General features: G+C 45.1%; 2 protein-coding genes across 6 annotated transcripts in view; both read left to right on the top strand.

Moving 5' to 3' along the window:
* The window catches only part of LOC120303454 (mucin-2-like), a 29,767-nt gene extending 20,575 nt beyond the window's left edge, over nucleotides 1-9,192 (top strand). Inside the window, exons 3-4 of the mRNA XM_039333004.1 lie at nucleotides 5,565-9,089; nucleotides 9,140-9,192. Of these exons, the coding sequence (XP_039188938.1) occupies nucleotides 5,565-9,089; nucleotides 9,140-9,192 (3,578 nt within the window). The remainder of the gene's footprint in view (nucleotides 1-5,564; nucleotides 9,090-9,139) is intronic.
* LOC120303469 (mucin-17-like) overlaps nucleotides 9,079-27,465 on the top strand; it is a 60,280-nt gene continuing 41,893 nt past the window's right edge. The window contains exons 1-3 of one of the 5 annotated variants that reach the window (XM_039333033.1): nucleotides 9,079-13,484; nucleotides 20,519-21,791; nucleotides 21,841-27,455. In XM_039333033.1, coding sequence (XP_039188967.1) covers nucleotides 9,257-13,484; nucleotides 20,519-21,791; nucleotides 21,841-27,455 — 11,116 coding nt within the window. In that variant the 5' untranslated portion in view covers nucleotides 9,079-9,256. Of the gene's footprint in view, nucleotides 13,909-16,253; nucleotides 19,163-20,518; nucleotides 21,792-21,840; nucleotides 27,456-27,465 lie in introns of those variants that run through there. The other 4 variants (XM_039333034.1, XM_039333037.1, XM_039333036.1 and 1 more) reach the window with 4 other exon arrangements.

Raw genomic sequence — 27,465 nt, 5'->3', positions numbered from 1 at the left:
GGCGAGTCTCTTTCAGGGGGCTGCTGGAGAGGAGGGGGTCGCAGGGGGAGGCAAGGCTGGGGCAACAGCACATGTGCCCACAGAGAGGGCTCCGAGTGCCGCCTTTGACACCCGTGCCATAGGTTCGCCACCACTGCCCTATATCATTTCAGGCAAATGGTTGTCCATTCTCTTCTTTAAAACTTCCAGTGTTAGAACACCCACAACCTCTGGAGGCAAGTCGTTCCATTGATTAATTGTTTTAACTCTCAGAAAATTTTTCCTTAGTTCTAGGTTGTTTCTCTCATTGATTAGTTCCCATCTATTGCTTCTTGTCCTGCCTTCAGGTGCTTTGGAGACTAGGTTGACCCCTTTGTCCTCTGTGGCAGCCCCTTAGATTTCGAACACTGCTATCATGTCACTCCTAGTCCTACTTTTCATTAAACGAAATGTACCCAGTTTCAGCAACCGTTCTTTATATGTTTTAACCTCCAGTCCCCTAATCATCTTTGATCATACGCCATTGGAACTCAACCAGTGTTTTAGCATCTTATGCAAACCAGGGCATCACAAGGTCAATGATAACATCAGAAGAGATTTTGAAGTCCTTATATTCCTTCTCCTTGCTGAATGCAGGTATCTCACATCTTCAGCATCTTTGACATTGGGCAGTCCAACTTCCATTTAAAAATGTTTAGTTGAATAGCTGATCCACCTACCAGGCCAATCTATTTTGTGAATAACATTATCCATTGAATAGCTTTTTTCTTTAATTCCAGTCTCTTTTCCTAATCTCCAGCCTAGTCCTATAGAACAGGTTTTCAGACTTTTTCAGACCACAGAACTGATTAAGTTTTTTTTAAAAAAGCACATTTTTTTAACTTAACAGATCTGATCGTAGGCAAATAGCTAATGAAAGAAACTGGAATATATTTACTAATGCTTTGGCTGATGGGATAGTCCCATGGGAGTGTCCCTTTTCACATCACAATCTATACAGAACTTTTTGGAAAATGAGAGAAACCAAAGCTGACATCCATCTCTGGATGACAGAAGTGAAATGATTTTTTTTACCAAGGGGGAAAAAGGGAATTCAGGATGAAACCCCCCCTCCCTTTTTTTTACTGCCATACTGCAGGATTAAGAAAGAAGTGACACTTTGTTGTAGGGATAATCTCCATATCCTGCAGCTAATATTATAGGACAGAATGTGATCAAACAAAAGGAAGCCATCAATACAGGAGAAGAAGATTCAGTTAAATATCTGATTGAGGATTGAATTAGGCTCCAAGAAAATTTCATCCAAGAATCCTTTCTAAATTGTGCTAATCCAGTGGTCTAATGGCTTCTGCCCTAAGCAAACTATGCCCAGACTTATTATACAGGCAGTTCTTGGCTAACAACGATTTGTTTAGCAGCCATTCCAAGTTGCAACAGCACTGAAAAAAGAACTTATTGTTCTCTTACAACTGTTGCAGCATCCCCACGGTCACATGATCAAATTTCTGCTACTTCACATTTAGTACAATGACTGCAGTGTCCCAGGGTCACGTGATTACCATTTGCAATCTTCCCAGCTGGCTTCTGACGAGCAAAATCAATGGGGGACGTTGGATTCTCTTAACAACCAAATGATTCATTCAACAACTGCAGTGATTCACTGATCAATAATGGCAGCATGACACATAGACATATCACAGCCTGCTCATAAGTGCCCACATTGATGCATTCTAGACCAGGTTTAGCTTCTCATTGGTCTTTAAGATAGCAGCTCCCTTCATAGTACATTGCAGTAGTCCGTCTGTGAGGTGGCTAGATGGCACTCATTAATCACCCTCCCCACATAATCAGGGCAACTTTTCCTCATTTAAGGATATCAATTTTGCTCTTTCAAACTTCGCTGTCAAAAGCCCAAGTATGGCTCCCTGTCTGAAGAAGATTGGCGACCTCCCAATGAGATGGGAGCAAGCCTAACATAAATGTACCATACAGCTTTGTTTATATCACATAACGTAACCATACTGTACTATTTTGTATTTATGTGTGTCTGTGTGTATGTATGTACAGTATATATGTATGCATATGTACATGTATATGGTATAGCGTGGCATGTAAGCTTAGACACTTTAATATTTATGGTTCAGGGGTGTGTGAAACCAGAAAATTAAACAATGCAAAAAACAGGTTAAGCATAGAACGTGAATGCAAGATATTGTGTTTAGAGTAGGTTTTATGGCTCAGAGTAAGGACAGGTTTGGCAGGCAGAAAATCCCAATTTTAAGTAATCAAACAATGCATGATGAAACACACCCTTCTCTGCTTTCCTGCAAAGCCGGAGAAAGTAACTTTTTATACACTAGGAAGCATCTCACCGAAAATAAGAATAAACTTTTTAAAAATGCCCTGAATTTTGAGAGATTGCCAGGTTTTTCTTCTCATATATAGGCATCCATGAGAGAAGAAAAGAGGCAAAACAAAATATGGGTCATGAAAATACAAACAAATTCTGTGACTTAGGCATTTGTGTCCCAAAAGGGTTAGGTTTGCATTGTGGCATGTTGGCATACGTTACACCACTTTCATGTCATTGCAATTTGCACCATGCTTTCATGTGAGAATGCTGAATTTTCACATAATCTCTTGTAACAACGAGACTTTGCTTTGCTATCTCATGGGTTCTTGTGTGAGATCTTCAAAACCTTACAAGCTCTGCTGATCTCATGGTCATGCTCGAATTATTAAATTAAATTATAACTAAGTAACATGGAAGTTCAGCAGATACCACTTAGGGGAGCTGCAGATAGATTGGCATCCATACCTTGGAACAGAGAGCAGTGGGCTGTTTGGAGCAATCATTTAAGTTGAAATAAATCTTTATCCAGAGCCCTTATATCTCAGTGATATAGCTCACAGGGCATGTAAGCAGTCAAAGGGTTATCTACTATTTTTCCACTAATTGTAGAATTCAATGCATCAGATTGGAAAAGACATTGTTGTGTGCCACCAATAGTGACAAGCCAATAATGTGAACGAAGACTCATTCTCCCATAGAACAACTATGCTCCCTTCATTATCTTACAAGGTTATGTCTCCATGACATTTTATTTCTTTGTTGTTTGATTTCTATAGCTGCCCATCTCCACAAATGACCCTGGGCAGCTCAAATATTGTTTTCATCTTAGCATTTCATTTTCACCTGCTGCAGAGGCAGATTAATTCATCTTTAGAAGCAGTTTTAAAGTAGTGTCTCTCCTCTTCTTCCAACACCACTCTCAATATATGAATGATTTATAGTGATTCATTGATAAAGTTGGTGATAACCTATTTAGGTAATCTGGGCAGCACCTATTGCTCATGTGAGGATGTTGTGGGCATGTCATCTTTCCTAGGCCACTGGCAACTGCCCTCCCTGGCCCTTTTGGCTTCAACTGCAGGACAAACCAAACACCTGGCTTCCACAGTGACATCAACCTGCGTAATGCCTGACCCTGTGCTTTGGAAAATGCCAGTCTGGCATTTCCAGATTAGTTTGCCTTTCAAAGAATACTAGCTCTGTTTTTTAAAAAAACAAGGAAGGATAGTAGACCTTTCTGTAAGAAAACACAAGTGGTATTCCCCACTCCCTAGACTAGAGAGAGCACGAGTCTACATTGTAGATTGATTTGTTTTATTTCTGTTTTTGCTTTAATTGGGGCAGAGGGGGGGATATTATCTCACCTACCCACAGAATACTACTAGATGCTGCTAGCCATGACTATTCACTGCCAGCACTGGTATTTGTCTGATCTATGTAAGATAATTGGGAGCAGGGATAAAGGTTACAAGAGTTCTGTCCCAGGTCACAAGCACAGTTATATGGCAAAGGGACCTGAAACATGTGTTATTTATGAACTCTTTTGGAAGAATGCTGAATCTGGTGTAGAGGGAGGCAGAAAACAAGGGCAAAACCAACAACTTTTAACTGATAAAAGAGACTTTAAATGAAATCTCAAGAACTAAATTGGTGTAGTGGTTAAGGCAACAAGCTAGGAGCAATTGCCAGGATCCTGGGTTCTAATCCTGTCTTAGGCATGCAGGTAGCTGGGTGAGTTTGGGTCAGCCTCTCTCTCTCTTAGCCCTAGAAAGAAAAAGGCAAGGACAAATCATTTCTGAAAATACAGTAGTGCCAAGAAGCTTACAGGAACTGGTCCAGGCGGTCACCAGAAATCAATAACGACTTAAAGGCACATCATTCCCCCCCCCCCAAAATTTCAGCTCTGAGAAAGAAGAGAGCCTAAAAAAGATTTAAAGTAAAGCCATGTTACAAGAAATGACAGAGGAAACTTGCCAGTATACCCAATAACAATAAAGCAGAGTCCAGTAGTCTAATTTCCTGACCTGACCAACCTTGAAGGACTAACACCTGTATCCAAAAGTAATCAATGGACATGCTAGTGAGTGTGGGGAGGAGGTATTGGTTGAAACAGGAGGGACATACTTGGGCAATTTGAAAGGTGGGTGAATCTCCCATCCCAGTACCCCATCCCCAAGTCATTCGATTCCAGTGTTGCTGAGAGGGGAGGGAAAGGAAACATATTCAAAGGAATTCACTATTTGAGGCCCTTATCTTGTCCTGAATTAGAATTGTAAGGGCAATACCCCTTCCCAGCCCTACTGCTAAGAAAGAACTGGGCTCAGCCATCAGGCAATGTAATTTATGCTGGTGTACTTTTCTGTTGAGCAAAGAAGTGAAGGAATATATTGTAAGGTGATTGTGGGGTTTTGCCCTTTATTTAGGACTTTTATAAGGATAATCCTTGTTTAATAACTGCCTTATTTAGGACCCTTTGTAGTTTTGATGGGATGAAAAAGTAATTTTGCAAGCAATCCTTGCATTTACAATCTTCACAGGTCTATAAATCAAGGAAAGGTTAAAGATCATCAGGGTTTCACTTAGTGGCTGCTTCACTTAATGATTGAATTACTGGTCCCAATTGAGGTTATAAAATGAAGACTATCTGTAGCAAAAAGGCCTTAGCTTAATGATAGACCACATCACTGCACCCAGAAGTTCTCAGTTTCTAACATCTTTGGTGAAATTCAGAGACAATGTGGTACAATGCTTAACCCTCTGCAGCCAAAGAAGCTTTCTGGTGAATTTAGGCCAATCCTTCTCCCTTACTCAAACATAACAAATAGAGTTTTATGTGAAAAATAGGAAGAAGGAAGGCTATTTGAATGAAAGGTAAAACATACAACCACTAAATAAACATATTCGATTTTAAGTATAGTTGAATATCTTTGCCTAAACCCATGAAAATCAGTACCTAAGAAAAATAAGACAGGGAAAGACCGATAAATGCCCTAAACAAATACAGAGGAGATTAATATATTTAATCAAATTGATGAAGGAAGCAATTTGGTACTTAGGAAACTGACCTGCATGGTAAAAGGCATCAAATTGTACAAGTAAAGAAACATTCATGCAAACAAAAAGAACGAAAACTTTACTATATCTTATGTTCTATTAACAAATTGCAGTTTATAACCTTTGTTCTGTCCTACATACCACCTTAATTTAACTCCAATTATTTATATCCTTTCAGCACCAACTGGAACATCTTCCACTACTACAGGAAAAGAGAATATGACAACAGCTAGTGTATACACATCTCCTATAAAGAGCAGAGCGCAGTCCACATCTTTAAAAGCCAGCTCTACAATGGCTATTATTAGTTCAGAAACCACCATGTTAGAAACCACAACAAAAGCAACAGCCACTTCTCCCCCACAGAGCATAGCATACTCCACACCTTTGCCAGAGACCACCATATCTGAATCCATCACATCAGAAACTACCACTCCTCCAGAAAGCACTACAACTGCTGGAAAAAGTAGCATGATGACTGCTCCTACTACAGGTTCTCTTCCAGAGAGCATAGCAGTCTCCACAGAATTCCCAGCGAACACCTTGAATGAATCCACCACATCACAAACTGCCACATCTTCCCAAGAGAGCACACAGCTCCCCAGCTCCTTCCCTGAGAGCTCCACAATTAGGACTAGTACAACAAAAACCACTACTCAACTTCCAACAACCAGGGAATACTTAACTACTTCTCCACAAACCACCACATTGGAAACCACCACAACAGTGACAGCCACTTCTCCCCCACAGAGTACTGTGACCTCCAGCATTACAAAGACTACTAGGTCTTCAAAAACCATTGCTCAACATTCAATCACCACAGCTACTCCTCCAGAGGCAAACACCACACCTGCATCCATCACATCAGAAGCAGCCAGCTCACCAATGAGTACAGTTTTTTCTACAGCATCACTAAAGAGCACAATAACATCTTCTATTTCCAAAACCACAACACCAGCTCTAAAGAGCACAGTATCCTCTACATCTTTTTCAGAGAGTAGCATGACGCAATCCAGTTTGCCAAGGACCACCGCTTCTGCTTTATCAAGTAGTGTGCCATCTACCACTCCCACAACCAGTTCCGGACTTCTTTCTACCCCCGAACAAACATCCACCTCTCCTCTGGAGAGAACACTACATACAACAAATTCAGAAAAGAGCAGCACAATTACTTCTGCTAGTACTGAAAGTACAGGTTCCACTTCGGAGAGGCCAGCATATTCCACACCGTTGCCAGAGACCACCATGTCTGAATCCATCACATCAGAAACAGCTACCTCTCCTCCAGAAAGCACTACAACTGCTGGAACGAGTAGCATAACAACTGCTCCCAGTACAGAAACCACAAGTTCTATTCCAGAGAGCACAGCAGTCTCCACAGCATTACCAGCAACCACATTGAATGAATCTACCACATCACAAACTGCCACATCTGCCCCAGAGAGCACACAGCCCCCCAGCTCCTTCCCTGAAAGCTCTACAATTAGTACTAGTAAAACAAAAACCACTACTCAACTTCCAATGACCACGGAATACTTAACTACTTCTCCACAAACCACCACATTGGAAACAACCACAACAGTGACAGCCACTTCTCCTCCACAGAGTACTGTGACCTCCAGCATTAGAAAGACTACTAGATCTTCAAAAAACATTGCTCAACATTCAATCACCACAGCTACTCCTCCAGAGGCAACCACCACACCTGCATCCATCACATCAGAAGCAGCCAGCTCACCAATGAGTACAGTTTCTTCTACAGCATCACTAAAGAGCAGAATAACATCTTCTATTTCCAAAACCACAACACCAGCTCTAAAGAGCACAGTATCCTCTACATCTTTTTCAGAGAGTAGCATGACGCAATCCAATTTGCCAAGGACCACCGCTTCTGCTTTATCAAGTAGTGTGCCATCTACCACTGCTTTATCAAGTAGTATGCCATCTACCACTCCCACAACCAGTTCCGGACATCTTTCTACCCCCGAGCAAACATCCACCTCTCCTCTGGAGAGAACAGAACATACAACAATTTCAGAAAAGAGCAGCACAATTACTTCTGCTAGTACTGAAAGTACAGGTTCCACATTGGAGAGGTCAGCATATTCCACACCGTTGCCAGAGACCACCATGTCTGAATCCATCACATCAGAAACAGCTACTTCTCCTCCAGAAAGCACTACAACTGCTGGAAAGAGTAGGATGACAACTGCTCCCAGTACAGAAACCACAAGTTCTATTCCAGAGAGCACAGCAGTCTCCACAGCATTACCATCAACCACATTGAATGAATCTACCACATCACAAACTGCCACATCTGCCCCAGAGAGCACACAGCCCCCCAGCTCCTTCCCTGAAAGCTCTACAATTAATACTAGTAAAACAAAAACCACTACTCAACTTCCAATGACCACGGAATACTTAACTACTTCTCCACAAACCACCACATTGGAAACCACCACAACAGTGACAGCCACTACTCCCCCACAGAGCACAGTGACCTCCAGCTCTATAAAGACTACTAGGTCTTCAAAAACCATTGCTCAACATTCAACCACCACAGCTACTCCTCCAGAGGCCACCACCACACCTGCATCCATCACATCAGAAGCAGCCAGCTCTCCAATGAGTACAGTGCCTTCTACGGCATCAGCAAAGAGCAGAATAACATCTTCTATTTCCAAAACCACAACGCCAGCTCTAAAAAGCACAGTATCCTCTACACCTTTTTCAGAGAGTAGAATGACGCCATCCAGTTTGCCAAGGACCACCGCTTCTGCTTTATCAAGTAGTGTACCATCTACCACTTCCACAACCAGTTCCGGATTTCTTTCTACTCCGGAGCAAACATCCACCTCTCCTCTGGAGAGAACAGAATATACAACAATTTCAGAAAAGAGCAGCACAATTACTTCTGCTAGTACTGAAAGTACAGGTTCCACTTCGGAGAGGCCAGCATACTCCACACCGTTGCCAGAGACCACCATGTCTGAATCCATCACATCAGAAAGAGCTACCTCTCCTCCAGAAACCACTACAACTACTGGAAAGAGTAGCATGACAATTGCTCCCAGTACAGAAACCACAAGTTCTATTCCAGAGAGCACAGCAGTCTCCACAGCATTACCAGCAACCACATTGAATGAATCCACTACATCACAAACTACCACATCTGCCCCAGAGAGCACACAACCCCCCAGCCCCTTCCCTGAAAGCTCTACAATTAGTACTAGTAAAACAAAAACCACTACTCAACTTCCAATGTCCACGGAATACTTAACTACTTCTCCACAAACCACCACATTGGAAACCACCACAACAGTGACAGCCACTACTCCCCCACAGAGCACAGTGACCTCCAACTCTATAAAGACGACTAGGTCTTCAAAAACCATTGCTCAACATTCAATCACCACAGCTACTCCTCCAGAGGCCACCACCACACCTGCATCCATCACATCAGAAGAAGCCAGCTCTCCAATGAGTACAGTGCCTTCTACGGCATCAGCAAAGAGCAGAATAACATCTTCTATTTCCAAAACCACAACGCCAGCTCTAAAAAGCACAGTATCCTCTACACCTTTTTCAGAGAGTAGCATGACACCATCCAGTTTGCAAAGGACCACCGCTTCTGCTTTATCAAGTAGTGTGCCATCTACCACTGCTTTATCAAGTAGTATGCCATCTATCACTCCCACAACCAGTTCCGGATTTCTTTCTACCCCGGAGCAAACATCCACCTCTCCTCTGGAGAGAACAGAACATACAACAATTTCAGAAAAGAGCAGCACAATTACTTCTGCTAGTACTGAAAGTACAAGTTCCACTTCGGAGAGGCCAGCATATTCCACACCTTTGCTAGAGACCACAATGTCTGAATCCATCACAACAGAAACAGCTACCTCTCCTCCAGAAAGCATGACAACTGCTGGAAAGAGTAGGATGACAACTGCTCCCAGTACAGAAACCACAAGTTCTATTCCAGAGAGCACAGCAGTCTCCACAGCATTACCAGCAACCACATTGAATGAATCCAGCACATCACAAACTGCCACATCTGCCCCAGAGAGCACACAGCCCCCCAGCTCCTTCCCTGAAAGCTCTACAATTAGTACTAGTAAAACAAAAACCACTACTCAACGTCCAATGACCACGGAATACTTAACTACTTCTCCACAAACCACCACATTGGAAACCACCACAACAGTGACAGCCACTACTCCCCCACAGAGCACAATGACCTCCAGCTCTATAAAGACTACTAGGTCTTCAAAAACCATTGCTCAACATTCAACCACCACAGCTACTCTTCCAGAGGCCATCACCACACCTGCATCCATCACATCAGAAGCAGCCAGCTCTCCAATGAGTACAGTGCCTTCTACGGCATCAGGAAAGAGCAGAATAACATCTTCTATTTCCAAAACCACAACGCCAGCTCTAAAAAGCACAGTATCCTCTACACCTTTTTCAGAGAGTAGCTTGACACCATCCAGTTTGCAAAGGACCACCGCTTCTGCTTTATCAAGTAGTGTGCCATCTACCACTGCTTTATCAAGTAGTATGCCATCTACCACTCCCACAACCAGTTCCGGATTTCTTTCTACCCTGGAGCAAACATCCACCTCTCCTCTGGAGAGAACAGAACATACAACAATTTCAGAAAAGAGCAGCACAATTACTTCTGCTAGTACTGAAAGTACAAGTTCCACTTCGGAGAGGCCAGCATATTCCACACCTTTGCTAGAGACCACAATGTCTGAATCCATCACATCAGAAACAGCTACCTCTCCTCCAGAAAGCATGACAACTGCTGGAAAGAGTAGGATGACAACTGCTCCCAGTACAGAAACCACAAGTTCTATTCCAGAGAGCACAGCAGTCTCCACAGCATTACCAGCAACCACATTGAATGAATCCAGCACATCACAAACTGCCACATCTGCCCCAGAGAGCACACAGCCCCCCAGCTCCTTCCCTGAAAGCTCTACAATTAGTACTAGTAAAACAAAAACCACTACTCAACTTCCAATGACCACGGAATACTTAACTACTTCTCCACAAACCACCACATTGGAAACCACCACAACAGTGACAGCCACTACTCCCCCACAGAGCACAATGACCTCCAGCTCTATAAAGACTACTAGGTCTTCAAAAACCATTGCTCAACATTCAACCACCACAGCTACTCTTCCAGAGGCCACCACCACACCTGCATCCATCACATCAGAAGCAGCCAGCTCTCCAATGAGTACAGTGCCTTCTACGGCATCAGGAAAGAGCAGAATAACATCTTCTATTTCCAAAACCACAACGCCAGCTCTAAAAAGCACAGTATCCTCTACACCTTTTTCAGAGAGTAGCTTGACACCATCCAGTTTGCAAAGGACCACCGCTTCTGCTTTATCAAGTAGTGTGCCATCTACCACTGCTTTATCAAGTAGTATGCCATCTACCACTCCCACAACCAGTTCCGGATTTCTTTCTACCCTGGAGCAAACATCCACCTCTCCTCTGGAGAGAACAGAACATACAACAATTTCAGAAAAGAGCAGCACAATTACTTCTGCTAGTACTGAAAGTACAGGTTCCACTTCGGAGAGGCCAGCATATTCCACACCTTTGCTAGAGACCACCATGTCTGAATCCATCACATCAGAAACAGCTACCTCTCCTCCAGAAAGCACGACAACTGCTGGAAAGAGTAGGATGACAACTGCTCCCAGTACAGAAACCACAAGTTCTATTCCAGAGAGCACAGCAGTCTCCACGGCATTACCAGCAACCACATTGAATGAATCCACCACATCACAAACTGCCACATCTGCCCCAGAGAGCACACAGCCCCCCAGCTCCTTCCCTGAAAGCTCTACAATTAGTACTAGTAAAACAAAAACCACTACTCAACTTCCAATGTCCACGGAATACTTAACTACTTCTCCACAAACCACCACATTGGAAACCACCACAGCAGTGACAGCCACTACTCCCCCACAGAGCACAGTGACCTCCAGCTCTATAAAGACTACTAGGTCTTCAAAAACCATTGCTCAACATTCAACCACCACAGCTACTCCTCCAGAGGCCACCACCACACCTGCATCCATCACATCAGAAGCAGCCAGCTCTCCAATGAGTACAGTGCCTTCTACGGCATCAGCAAAGAGCAGAATAACATCTTCTATTTCCAAAACCACAACGCCAGCTCTAAAAAGCACAGTATCCTCTACACATTTTTCAGAGAGTAGCATGACGCCATCCAGTTTGCCAAGGACCACCGCTTCTGCTTTATCAAGTAATGTGCCATCTACCACTCCCACAACCAGTTCCGGATTTCTTTCTACCCCGGAGCAAACATCCACCTCTCCTCTGGAGAGAACAGAACATACAACAATTTCAGAAAAGAGCAGCACAATTACTTCTGCTAGTACTGAAAGTACAGGTTCCACTTCGGAGAGGCCAGCATATTCCACACCTTTGCTAGAGACCACCATGTCTGAATCCATCACATCAGAAACAGCTACCTCTCCTCCAGAAAGCACGACAACTGCTGGAAAGAGTAGGATGACAACTGCTCCCAGTACAGAAACCACAAGTTCTATTCCAGAGAGCACAGCAGTCTCCACGGCATTACCAGCAACCACATTGAATGAATCCACCACATCACAAACTGCCACATCTGCCCCAGAGAGCAGACAGCCCCCCAGCTCCTTCCCTGAAAGCTCTACAATTAGTACTAGTAAAACAAAAACCACTACTCAACTTCCAATGACCACGGAATACTTAACTACTTCTCCACAAACCACCACATTGGAAACCACCACAACAGTGACAGCCACTACTCCCCCACAGAGCACAGTGACCTCCAGCTCTATAAAGACTACTAGGTCTTCAAAAACCATTGCTCAACATTCAACCACCACAGCTACTCCTCCAGAGGCCACCACCACACCTGCATCCATCACATCAGAAGCAGCCAGCTCTCCAATGAGTACAGTGCCTTCTACGGCATCAGCAAAGAGCAGAATAACATCTTCTATTTCCAAAACCACAACGCCAGCTCTAAAAAGCACAGTATCCTCTACATCTTTTTCAGAGAGTAGTATGACACCATCCAATTTGCCAAGGACCACCGCTTCTGCTTTATCAAGTAGTATGCCATCTACCACTCCCACAACCAGTTCCGGATTTCTTTCTACCCCGGAGCAAACATCCACCTCTCCTCTGGAGAGAACAGAACATACAACAATTTCAGAAAAGAGCAGCACAATTACTTCTGCTAGTACTGAAAGTACAGGTTCCACATTGGAGAGGTCAGCATATTCCACACCGTTGCCAGAGACCACCATGTCTGAATCCATCACATCAGAAACAGCTACTTCTCCTCCAGAAAGCACTACAACTGCTGGAAAGAGTAGGATGACAACTGCTCCCAGTACAGAAACCACAAGTTCTATTCCAGAGAGCACAGCAGTCTCCACAGCATTACCATCAACCACATTGAATGAATCTACCACATCACAAACTGCCACATCTGCCCCAGAGAGCACACAGCCCCCCAGCTCCTTCCCTGAAAGCTCTACAATTAATACTAGTAAAACAAAAACCACTACTCAACTTCCAATGACCACGGAATACTTAACTACTTCTCCACAAACCACCACATTGGAAACCACCACAACAGTGACAGCCACTACTCCCCCACAGAGCACAGTGACCTCCAGCTCTATAAAGACTACTAGGTCTTCAAAAACCATTGCTCAACATTCAACCACCACAGCTACTCCTCCAGAGGCCACCACCACACCTGCATCCATCACATCAGAAGCAGCCAGCTCTCCAATGAGTACAGTGCCTTCTACGGCATCAGCAAAGAGCAGAATAACATCTTCTATTTCCAAAACCACAACGCCAGCTCTAAAAAGCACAGTATCCTCTACACCTTTTTCAGAGAGTAGGATGACGCCATCCAGTTTGCCAAGGACCACCGCTTCTGCTTTATCAAGTAGTGTACCATCTACCACTTCCACAACCAGTTCCGGATTTCTTTCTACTCCGGAGCAAACATCCACCTCTCCTCTGGAGAGAACAGAATATACAACAATTTCAGAAAAGAGCAGCACAATTACTTCTGCTAGTACTGAAAGTACAGGTTCCACTTCGGAGAGGCCAGCATACTCCACACCGTTGCCAGAGACCACCATGTCTGAATCCATCACATCAGAAAGAGCTACCTCTCCTCCAGAAACCACTACAACTACTGGAAAGAGTAGCATGACAATTGCTCCCAGTACAGAAACCACAAGTTCTATTCCAGAGAGCACAGCAGTCTCCACAGCATTACCAGCAACCACATTGAATGAATCCACTACATCACAAACTACCACATCTGCCCCAGAGAGCACACAACCCCCCAGCCCCTTCCCTGAAAGCTCTACAATTAGTACTAGTAAAACAAAAACCACTACTCAACTTCCAATGTCCACGGAATACTTAACTACTTCTCCACAAACCACCACATTGGAAACCACCACAACAGTGACAGCCACTACTCCCCCACAGAGCACAGTGACCTCCAACTCTATAAAGACGACTAGGTCTTCAAAAACCATTGCTCAACATTCAATCACCACAGCTACTCCTCCAGAGGCCACCACCACACCTGCATCCATCACATCAGAAGAAGCCAGCTCTCCAATGAGTACAGTGCCTTCTACGGCATCAGCAAAGAGCAGAATAACATCTTCTATTTCCAAAACCACAACGCCAGCTCTAAAAAGCACAGTATCCTCTACACCTTTTTCAGAGAGTAGCATGACACCATCCAGTTTGCAAAGGACCACCGCTTCTGCTTTATCAAGTAGTGTGCCATCTACCACTGCTTTATCAAGTAGTATGCCATCTACCACTCCCACAACCAGTTCCGGATTTCTTTCTACCCCGGAGCAAACATCCACCTCTCCTCTGGAGAGAACAGAACATACAACAATTTCAGAAAAGAGCAGCACACTTACTTCTGCTAGTACTGAAAGTACAAGTTCCACTTCGGAGAGGCCAGCATATTCCACACCTTTGCTAGAGACCACAATGTCTGAATCCATCACATCAGAAACAGCTACCTCTCCTCCAGAAAGTACGACAACTGCTGGAAAGAGTAGGATGACAACTGCTCCCAGTACAGAAACCACAAGTTCTATTCCAGAGAGCACAGCAGTCTCCACAGCATTACCAGCAACCACATTGAATGAATCCAGCACATCACAAACTGCCACATCTGCCCCAGAGAGCACACAGCCCCCCAGCTCCTTCCCTGAAAGCTCTACAATTAGTACTAGTAAAACAAAAACCACTACTCAACTTCCAATGACCACGGAATACTTAACTACTTCTCCACAAACCACCACATTGGAAACCACCACAACAGTGACAGCCACTACTCCCCCACAGAGCACAATGACCTCCAGCTCTATAAAGACTACTAGGTCTTCAAAAACCATTGCTCAACATTCAACCACCACAGCTACTCTTCCAGAGGCCACCACCACACCTGCATCCATCACATCAGAAGCAGCCAGCTCTCCAATGAGTACAGTGCCTTCTACGGCATCAGGAAAGAGCAGAATAACATCTTCTATTTCCAAAACCACAACACCAGCTCTAAAAAGCACAGTATCCTCTACACCTTTTTCAGAGAGTAGCTTGACACCATCCAGTTTGCAAAGGACCACCGCTTCTGCTTTATCAAGTAGTGTGTCATCTACCACTGCTTTATCAAGTAGTATGCCATCTACCACTCCACAACCAGTTCCGGATTTCTTTCTACCCTGGAGCAAACATCCACCTCTCCTCTGGAGAGAACAGAATATACAACAATTTCAGAAAAGAGCAGCACAATTACTTCTGCTAGTACTGAAAGTACAGGTTCCACTTCGGAGAGGCCAGCATATTCCACACCTTTGCTAGAGACCACCATGTCTGAATCCATCACATCAAAAACAGCTACCTCTCCTCCAGAAAGCATGAGAACTGCTGGAAAGAGTAGCATGACAACTGCTCCCAGTACAGAAACCACTATTCCAGAGAGCACAGCAGTCTCCACAGCATTACCAGCAACCACATTGAATGAATCCACCACATCACAAACTGCCACATCTGCCCCAGAGAGCACACAGCCCCCCAGCTCCTTCCCTGAAAGCTCTACAATTACTTCTAGTAAAACAAAAACCACTACTCAACTGCCAATGACCACGGAATACTTAACTACTTCTTCACAAACCACCACATTGGAAACCACCACAGCAGTGACAGCCACTACTCCCCCACAGAGCACAGTGACCTCCAGCTCTATAAAGACTACTAGGTCTTCAAAAACCATTGCCCCTCAACATTCAACACCACAGCTACGCCTCCAGATGACACCACCCACACCTGCATCAATCACATCAGAAGCAGGCCGCCAGCTCTCAGATGAGTACAGGCCTTCTTACCCTGGCATCAGCAACAGAGCAGAAAACATCTCTATTTCCAAAACACAACGCCAGCTCTAAAAAGCACAGTATCCTCTACACATTTTTCAGAGAGTAGCATGACGCCATCCAGTTTGCCAAGGACCACCGCTTCTGCTTTATCAAGTAATGTGCCATCTACCACTCCCACAACCAGTTCCGGAGTTCTTTCTACCCCGGAGCAAACATCCACCTCTCCTCTGGAGAGAACAGAACATACAACAATTTCAGAAAAGAGCAGCACAATTACTTCTGCTAGTACTAAAAGTACAGGTTCCACTTCGGAGAGGCCAGCATATTCCACACCTTTGCTAGAGACCACCATGTCTGAATCCATCACACATCAGAAAACAGCTACTTCTCCTCCAGAAAGCACTACAACTGCTGGAAAGAGTAGGATGACAACTGCTCCCAGTACAGAAACCACAAGTTCTATTCCAGAGAGCACAGCAGTCTCCACAGCATTACCATCAACCACATTGAATGAATCTACCACATCACAAACTGCCACATCTGCCCCAGAGAGCACACAGCCCCCCAGCTCCTTCCCTGAAAGCTCTACAATTAATACTAGTAAAACAAAAACCACTACTCAACTTCCAATGACCACGGAATACTTAACTACTTCTCCACAAACCACCACATTGGAAACCACCACAACAGTGACAGCCACTACTCCCCCACAGAGCACAATGACCTCCAGCTCTATAAAGACTACTAGGTCTTCAAAAACCATTGCTCAACATTCAACCACCACAGCTACTCTTCCAGAGGCCACCACCACACCTGCATCCATCACATCAGAAGCAGCCAGCTCTCCAATGAGTACAGTGCCTTCTACGGCATCAGGAAAGAGCAGAATAACATCTTCTATTTCCAAAACCACAACACCAGCTCTAAAAAGCACAGTATCCTCTACACCTTTTTCAGAGAGTAGCTTGACACCATCCAGTTTGCAAAGGACCACCGCTTCTGCTTTATCAAGTAGTGTGTCATCTACCACTGCTTTATCAAGTAGTATGCCATCTACCACTCCCACAACCAGTTCCGGATTTCTTTCTACCCTGGAGCAAACATCCACCTCTCCTCTGGAGAGAACAGAACATACAACAATTTCAGAAAAGAGCAGCACAATTACTTCTGCTAGTACTGAAAGTACAAGTTCCACTTCGGAGAGGCCAGCATATTCCACACCTTTGCTAGAGACCACAATGTCTGAATCCATCACAACAGAAACAGCTACCTCTCCTCCAGAAAGCATGACAACTGCTGGAAAGAGTAGGATGACAACTGCTCCCAGTACAGAAACCACAAGTTCTATTCCAGAGAGCACAGCAGTCTCCACAGCATTACCAGCAACCACATTGAATGAATCCAGCACATCACAAACTGCCACATCTGCCCCAGAGAGCACACAGCCCCCCAGCTCCTTCCCTGAAAGCTCTACAATTAGTACTAGTAAAACAAAAACCACTACTCAACTTCCAATGACCACGGAATACTTAACTACTTCTCCACAAACCACCACATTGGAAACAACCACAACAGTGACAGCCACTTCTCCTCCACAGAGTACTGTGACCTCCAGCATTAGAAAGACTACTAGATCTTCAAAAAACATTGCTCAACATTCAATCACCACAGCTACTCCTCCAGAGGCAACCACCACACCTGCATCCATCACATCAGAAGCAGCCAGCTCACCAATGAGTACAGTTTCTTCTACAGCATCACTAAAGAGCAGAATAACATCTTCTATTTCCAAAACCACAACACCAGCTCTAAAGAGCACAGTATCCTCTACATCTTTTTCAGAGAGTAGCATGACGCAATCCAATTTGCCAAGGACCACCGCTTCTGCTTTATCAAGTAGTGTGCCATCTACCACTGCTTTATCAAGTAGTATGCCATCTACCACTCCCACAACCAGTTCCGGACATCTTTCTACCCCCGAGCAAACATCCACCTCTCCTCTGGAGAGAACAGAACATACAACAATTTCAGAAAAGAGCAGCACAATTACTTCTGCTAGTACTGAAAGTACAGGTTCCACATTGGAGAGGTCAGCATATTCCACACCGTTGCCAGAGACCACCATGTCTGAATCCATCACATCAGAAACAGCTACTTCTCCTCCAGAAAGCACTACAACTGCTGGAAAGAGTAGGATGACAACTGCTCCCAGTACAGAAACCACAAGTTCTATTCCAGAGAGCACAGCAGTCTCCACAGCATTACCATCAACCACATTGAATGAATCTACCACATCACAAACTGCCACATCTGCCCCAGAGAGCACACAGCCCCCCAGCTCCTTCCCTGAAAGCTCTACAATTACTTCTAGTAAAACAAAAACCACTACTCAACTACCAATGACCACGGAATACTTAACTACTTCTCCACAAACCACCACATTGGAAACCACCACAACAGTGACAGCCACTACTCCCCCACAGAGCACAGTGACCTCCAGCTCTATAAAGACTACTAGGTCTTCAAAAACCATTGCTCAACATTCAACCACCACAGCTACTCCTCCAGAGGCCACCACCACACCTGCATCCATCACATCAGAAGCAGCCAGCTCTCCAATGAGTACAGTGCCTTCTACGGCATCAGCAAAGAGCAGAATAACATCTTCTATTTCCAAAACCACAACGCCAGCTCTAAAAAGCACAGTATCCTCTACACCTTTTTCAGAGAGTAGAATGACGCCATCCAGTTTGCCAAGGACCACCGCTTCTGCTTTATCAAGTAGTGTACCATCTACCACTTCCACAACCAGTTCCGGATTTCTTTGTACTCCGGAGCAAACATCCACCTCTCCTCTGGAGAGAACAGAATATACAACAATTTCAGAAAAGAGCAGCACAATTACTTCTGCTAGTACTGAAAGTACAGGTTCCACTTCGGAGAGGCCAGCATACTCCACACCGTTGCCAGAGACCACCATGTCTGAATCCATCACATCAGAAAGAGCTACCTCTCCTCCAGAAACCACTACAACTACTGGAAAGAGTAGCATGACAATTGCTCCCAGTACAGAAACCACAAGTTCTATTCCAGAGAGCACAGCAGTCTCCACAGCATTACCAGCAACCACATTGAATGAATCCACTACATCACAAACTACCACATCTGCCCCAGAGAGCACACAACCCCCCAGCCCCTTCCCTGAAAGCTCTACAATTAGTACTAGTAAAACAAAAACCACTACTCAACTTCCAATGGCCACGGAATACTTAACTACTTCTCCACAAACCACCACATTGGAAACCACCACAACAGTGACAGCCACTACTCCCCCACAGAGCACAGTGACCTCCAACTCTATAAAGACGACTAGGTCTTCAAAAACCATTGCTCAACATTCAATCACCACAGCTACTCCTCCAGAGGCCACCACCACACCTGCATCCATCACATCAGAAGAAGCCAGCTCTCCAATGAGTACAGTGCCTTCTACGGCATCAGCAAAGAGCAGAATAACATCTTCTATTTCCAAAACCACAACGCCAGCTCTAAAAAGCACAGTATCCTCTACACCTTTTTCAGAGAGTAGCATGACACCATCCAGTTTGCAAAGGACCACCGCTTCTGCTTTATCAAGTAGTGTGCCATCTACCACTGCTTTATCAAGTAGTATGCCATCTATCACTCCCACAACCAGTTCCGGATTTCTTTCTACCCCGGAGCAAACATCCACCTCTCCTCTGGAGAGAACAGAACATACAACAATTTCAGAAAAGAGCAGCACAATTACTTCTGCTAGTACTGAAAGTACAAGTTCCACTTCGGAGAGGCCAGCATATTCCACACCTTTGCTAGAGACCACAATGTCTGAATCCATCACAACAGAAACAGCTACCTCTCCTCCAGAAAGCATGACAACTGCTGGAAAGAGTAGGATGACAACTGCTCCCAGTACAGAAACCACAAGTTCTATTCCAGAGAGCACAGCAGTCTCCACAGCATTACCAGCAACCACATTGAATGAATCCAGCACATCACAAACTGCCACATCTGCCCCAGAGAGCACACAGCCCCCCAGCTCCTTCCCTGAAAGCTCTACAATTAGTACTAGTAAAACAAAAACCACTACTCAACGTCCAATGACCACGGACTACTTAACTACTTCTCCACAAACCACCACATTGGGAAAACCACCACAGCAGGACAGCCCCACTTACTCCCCCACAGGAGCACAGTGACCTCCAGCCTATAAAGACTACTAGGTCTTCAAAAACCATGCCTCAAATCAACACACAGCTACTCCTCCAAGGCCCGCCACCCACCGCTCCATCACATCAGAAGCATGCCAGCTCTCCAATGAGTACAGTGCCTTCTACGGCATCAGCAAAGAGCAGAATAACATCTTCTATTTCCAAAACCACAACGCCAGCTCTAAAAAGCACAGTATCCTCTACACATTTTTCAGAGAGTAGCATGACGCCATCCAGTTTGCCAAGGACCACCGCTTCTTCTTTATCAAGTAATGTGCCATCTACCACTCCCACAACCAGTTCCGGATTTCTTTCTACCCCGGAGCAAACATCCACCTCTCCTCTGGGATTTCTTTCTACCCTGGAGCAAACATCCACCTCTCCTCTGGAGGAAACAGAACATACAACAATTTCAGAAAAGAGCAGCACAATTACTTCTGCTAGTACTGAAAGTACAGGTTCCACTTCGGAGAGGCCAGCATATTCCACACCTTTGCTAGAGACCACCATGTCTGAATCCATCACATCAGAAACAGCTACCTCTCCTCCAGAAAGCACGACAACTGCTGGAAAGAGTAGGATGACAACTGCTCCCAGTACAGAAACCACAAGTTCTATTCCAGAGAGCACAGCAGTCTCCACGGCATTACCAGCAGCCACATTGAATGAATCCACCACATCACAAACTGCCACATCTGCCCCAGAGAGCAGACAGCCCCCCAGCTCCTTCCCTGAAAGCTCTACAATTAGTACTAGTAAAACAAAAACCACTACTCAACTTCCAATGTCCACGGACTACTTAACTACTTCTCCACAAACCACCACATTGGAAACCACCACAGCAGTGACAGCCACTACTCCCCCACAGAGCACAGTGACCTCCAGCTCTATAAAGACTACTAGGTATTCAAAAACCATTGCTCAACATTCAACCACCACAGCTACTCCTCCAGAGGCCACCACCACACCTGCATCCATCACATCAGAAGAAGCCAGCTCTCCAATGAGTACAGTGCCTTCTACGGCATCAGCAAAGAGCAGAATAACATCTTCTATTTCCAAAACCACAACGCCAGCTCTAAAAAGCACAGTATCCTCTACACCTTTTTCAGAGAGTAGAATGACGCCATCCAGTTTGCCAAGGACCACCGCTTCTGCTTTATCAAGTAGTGTACCATCTACCACTTCCACAACCAGTTCCGGATTTCTTTGTACTCCGGAGCAAACATCCACCTCTCCTCTGGAGAGAACAGAATATACAACAATTTCAGAAAAGAGCAGCACAATTACTTCTGCTAGTACTGAAAGTACAGGTTCCACTTCGGAGAGGCCAGCATATTCCACACGTTTGCTAGAGACCACCATGTCTGAATCCATCACATCAAAAACAGCTACCTCTCCTCCAGAAAGCATGAGAACTGCTGGAAAGAGTAGCATGACAACTGCTCCCAGTACAGAAACCACTATTCCAGAGAGCACAGCAGTCTCCACAGCATTACCAGCAACCACATTGAATGAATCCACCACATCACAAACTGCCACATCTGCCCCAGAGAGCACACAGCCCCCCAGCTCCTTCCCTGAAAGCTCTACAATTACTTCTAGTAAAACAAAAACCACTACTCAACTGCCAATGACCACGGAATACTTAACTACTTCTTCACAAACCACCACATTGGAAACCACCACAGCAGTACTTAACTACTTCTCCACAAACCACCACATTGGAAACCACCACAGCAGTGACAGCCACTACTCCCCCACAGAGCACAGTGACCTCCAGCTCTATAAAGACTACTAGGTCTTCAAAAACCATTGCTCAACATTCAACCACCACAGCTACTCCTCCAGAGGCCACCACCACACCTGCATCCATCACATCAGAAGCAGCCAGCTCTCCAATGAGTACAGTGCCTTCTACGGCATCAGCAAAGAGCAGAATAACATCTTCTATTTCCAAAACCACATCGCCAGCTCTAAAAAGCACAGTATCCTTTACACCTTTTTCAGAGAGTAGGATGACGCCATCCAGTTTGCCAAGGACCACTGCTTCTACTTTATCAAGTAGTGTACCATCTACCACTCCCACAACCAGTTCCGGATTTCTTTCTACCCCGGAGCAAACATCCACCTCTCCTCTGGAGCAAACAGAACATACAACAATTTCAGAAAAGAGCAGCACAATTACTTCTGCTAGTACTGAAAGTACAGGTTCCACTTCGGAGAGGCCAGCATATTCCATACCTTTGCTAGAGACCACCATGTCTGAATCCATCACATCAGAAACAGCTACCTCTCCTCCAGAAAGTACTACAACTGCTGGAAAGAGTAGGATGACAACTGCTCCCAGTACAGAAACCACAAGTTCTATTCCAGAGAGCACAGCAGTCTCCACAGCATTACCAGCAACCACATTGAATGAATCCACCACATCCCAAACTGCCACATCTGCCCCAGAGAACACACAGCCCCCCAGCTCCTTCCCTGAAAGCTCTACAATTAGTACTAGTAAAACAAAAACCACTACTCAACTTCCAATGGCCACGGAATACTTAACTACTTCTCCACAAACCACCACATTGGAAACCACCACAGCAGTGACAGCCACTACTCCCCCACAGAGCACAGTGACCTCCAGCTCTATAAAGACTACTAGGTCTTCAAAAACCATTGCTCAACATTCAACCACCACAGCTACTCCTCCAGAGGCCACCACCACACCTGCATCCATCACATCAGAAGCAGCCAGCTCTCCAATGAGTACAGTGCCTTCTACGGCATCAGCAAAGAGCAGAATAACATCTTCTATTTCCAAAACCACAACGCCAGCTCTAAAAAGCACAGTATCCTCTACACCTTTTTCAGAGAGTGGCATGACGCCATCCAGTTTGCCAAGGACCACCGCTTCTGCTTTATCAAGTAATGTGCCATCTACCACTCCCACAACCAGTTCCGGATTTCTTTCTACCCCGGAGCAAACATCCACCTCTCCTCTGGAGAGAACAGAACATACAACAATTTCAGAAAAGAGCAGCACAATTACTTCTGCTAGTACTAAAAGTACAGGTTCCACTTCGGAGAGGCCAGCATATTCCACACCTTTGCTAGAGACCACCATGTCTGAATCCATCACATCAAAAACAGCTACCTCTCCTCCAGAAAGCATGAGAACTGCTGGAAAGAGTAGCATGACAACTGCTCCCAGTACAGAAACCACTATTCCAGAGAGCACAGCAGTCTCCACAGCATTACCAGCAACCACATTGAATGAATCCACTACATCACAAACTACCACATCTGCCCCAGAGAGCACACAACCCCCCAGCCCCTTCCCTGAAAGCTCTACAATTAGTACTAGTAAAACAAAAACCACTACTCAACTTCCAATGGCCACGGAATACTTAACTACTTCTCCACAAACCACCACATTGGAAACCACCACAACAGTGACAGCCACTACTCCCCCACAGAGCACAGTGACCTCTAGCTCTATAAAGACTACTAGGTCTTCAAAAACCATTGCTCAACATTCAACCACCACAGCTACTCCTCCAGAGGCCACCACCACACCTGCATCCATCACATCAGAAGCAGCCAGCTCTCCAATGAGTACAGTGCCTTCTACGGCATCAGCAAAGAGCAGAATAACATCTTCTATTTCCAAAACCACAATGCCAGCTCTAAAAAGCACAATATCCTCTACACCTTTTTCAGAGAGTAGCATGACACCATCCAATTTGCCAAGGACCACTGCTTCTGCTTTATCAAGTAGTGTACCATCTACCACTCCCACAACCAGTTCCGGATTTCTTTCTACCCCTGAGCAAACATCCTTCTCTCCTCTGGAGAGAACAGAACATACAACAATTTCAGAAAAGAGCAGCCCAATTACTTCTGCTAGGAGTGAAAATACAGGTTCCACTTCGGAGAGGCCAGCATATTCCACACCTTTGCCAGAGACCACCATGTCTGAATCCATCACATCAGAAACAGCTACCTCTCCTCCAGAAAGCACTACAACTGCTGGAAAGAGTAGCATGACAATTGCTCTCAGTACAGAAACCACAAGTTCTATTCCAGAGAGCACATCATTCTCCACAGCATTACCAGCAACCACATTGAATGAATCCACCACATCACAAACTGCCACATCTGCCCCAGAGAGCACACAGCCCCCCAGCTCCTTCCCTGAAAGCTCTACAATTAGTACTAGTAAAACAAAAACCACTACTCAACTTCCAATGACCACGGAATACTTAACTACTTCTCCACAAACCACCACATTGGAAACCACCACAACAGTGACAGCCACTACTCCCCCACAGAGCACAGTGACCTCCAACTCTATAAAGACGACTAGGTCTTCAAAAACCATTGCTCAACATTCAATCACCACAGCTACTCCTCCAGAGGCCACCACCACACCTGCATCCATCACATCAGAAGAAGCCAGCTCTCCAATGAGTACAGTGCCTTCTACGGCATCAGCAAAGAGCAGAATAACATCTTCTATTTCCAAAACCACAACGCCAGCTCTAAAAAGCACAGTATCCTCTACACCTTTTTCAGAGAGTAGGATGACGCCATCCAGTTTGCCAAGGACCACCGCTTCTGCTTTATCAAGTAGTGTACCATCTACCACTTCCACAACCAGTTCCGGATTTCTTTCTACTCCGGAGCAAACATCCACCTCTCCTCTGGAGAGAACAGAATATACAACAATTTCAGAAAAGAGCAGCACAATTACTTCTGCTAGGACTGAAAGTACAGGTTCCACTTCGGAGAGGCCAGCATATTCCACACGTTTGCTAGAGACCACCATGTCTGAATCCATCACATCAAAAACAGCTACCTCTCCTCCAGAAAGCATGAGAACTGCTGGAAAGAGTAGCATGACAACTGCTCCCAGTACAGAAACCACTATTCCAGAGAGCACAGCAGTCTCCACAGCATTACCAGCAACCACATTGAATGAATCCACCACATCACAAACTGCCACATCTGCCCCAGAGAGCACACAGCCCCCCAGCTCCTTCCCTGAAAGCTCTACAATTACTTCTAGTAAAACAAAAACCACTACTCAACTACCAATGACCACGGAATACTTAACTACTTCTCCACAAACCACCACATTGGAAACCACCACAACAGTGACAGCCACTACTCCCCCACAGAGCACAGTGACCTCCAACTCTATAAAGACGACTAGGTCTTCAAAAACCATTGCTCAACATTCAACCACCACAGCTACTCCTCCAGAGGCCACCACCACACCTGCATCCATCACATCAGAAGCAGCCAGCTCTCCAATGAGTACAGTGCCTTCTACGGCATCAGCAAAGAGCAGAATAACATCTTCTATTTCCAAAACCACATCGCCAGCTCTAAAAAGCACAGTATCCTTTACACCTTTTTCAGAGAGTAGGATGACGCCATCCAGTTTGCCAAGGACCACCGCTTCTGCTTTATCAAGTAGTGTACCATCTACCACTCCCACAACCAGTTCCGGATTTCTTTCTACCCTGGAGCAAACATCCACCTCTCCTCTGGAGGAAACAGAACATACAACAATTTCAGAAAAGAGCAGCACAATTACTTCTGCTAGTACTGAAAGTACAGGTTCCACTTCGGAGAGGCCAGCATATTCCATACCTTTGCTAGAGACCACCATGTCTGAATCCATCACATCAGAAACAGCTACTTCTCCTCCAGAAAGCACTACAACTGCTGGAAAGAGTAGGATGACAACTGCTCCTAGTAGAGAAACCACTATTCCAGAGAGCACGGCAGTCTCCACAGCATTACCAGCAACCACATTGAATGAATCCACCACATCACAAACTGCCACATCTGCTCCAGAGAGCACACAGCCCCCCAGCTCCTTCCCTGAAAGCTCTACAATTAGTACTAGTAAAAGAAAAACCACTACTCAACTTCCAATGTCCACGGAATACTTAACTACTTCTCCACAAACCACCACATTGGAAACCACCACAGCAGTGACAGCCACTACTCCCCCACAGAGCACAGTGACCTCTAGCTCTATAAAGACTACTAGGTCTTCAAAAACCATTGCTCAACATTCAACCACCACAGCTACTCCTCCAGAGGCCACCACCACACCTGCATCCATCACATCAGAAGCAGCCAGCTCTCCAATGAGTACAGTGCCTTCTACGGCATCAGCAAAGAGCAGAATAACATCTTCTATTTCCAAAACCACAATGCCAGCTCTAAAAAGCACAATATCCTCTACACCTTTTTCAGAGAGTAGCATGACACCATCCAATTTGCCAAGGACCACTGCTTCTGCTTTATCAAGTAGTGTACCATCTACCACTCCCACAACCAGTTCCGGATTTCTTTCTACCCCTGAGCAAACATCCTTCTCTCCTCTGGAGAGAACAGAACATACAACAATTTCAGAAAAGAGCAGCCCAATTACTTCTGCTAGGAGTGAAAATACAGGTTCCACTTCGGAGAGGCCAGCATATTCCACACCTTTGCCAGAGACCACCATGTCTGAATCCATCACATCAGAAACAGCTACCTCTCCTCCAGAAAGCACTACAACTGCTGGAAAGAGTAGCATGACAATTGCTCTCAGTACAGAAACCACAAGTTCTATTCCAGAGAGCACATCATTCTCCACAGCATTACCAGCAACCACATTGAATGAATCCACCACATCACAAACTGCCACATCTGCCCCAGAGAGCACACAGCCCCCCAGCTCCTTCCCTGAAAGCTCTACAATTAGTACTAGTAAAACAAAAACCACTACTCAACTTCCAATGACCACGGAATACTTAACTACTTCTCCACAAACCACCACATTGGAAACCACTGCAACAGTGACAGCCACTACTCCCCCACAGAGCACAGTGACCTCCGGCTCTATAAAGACTACGAGGTCTTCAAAAACCATTGCTCAACATTCAACTACCACAGCTACTCCTCCAGAGGCCACCACCACACCTGCATCCATCACATCAGAAGCAGCCAGCTCTCTAATGAGTACAGTGCCTTTTACGGCATCAGCAAAGAGCAGAACAACATCTTCTATTTCCAAAACTTCAACGCCAGCTCTAAAGAGCACAGTATCCTCCACATCTTTTTCAGAGAGTAGCATGACGCCACCCAGTTTTCCAAGGACCACCGCTTCTGCTTTATCAAGCAGTGTGCCATCTACTACTCCCACAACTTTAGTTTCTTCAGTGTCACACCAAACAGAATCTGTTAGTCCCTATGAGTCAGTGATGACAAGCTTGGGCACTTTCAAGACTTCTACACCTCCCACAAAAATAATATCAACTGCTACTTCAGGGACAAGGAGAGGTAAGCTTTT

The sequence above is a fragment of the Crotalus tigris genome, unplaced genomic scaffold, assembly GCF_016545835.1.
Source record: "Crotalus tigris isolate CLP2741 ecotype Arizona unplaced genomic scaffold, ASM1654583v1 scf7180000024471.848039, whole genome shotgun sequence".
Taxonomy (NCBI): Eukaryota; Metazoa; Chordata; class Lepidosauria; order Squamata; family Viperidae; genus Crotalus; species Crotalus tigris.
The sequence above is the reverse complement of the archived record's forward strand: the minus strand, read 5'-3'. Positions and strand labels throughout refer to the sequence as shown.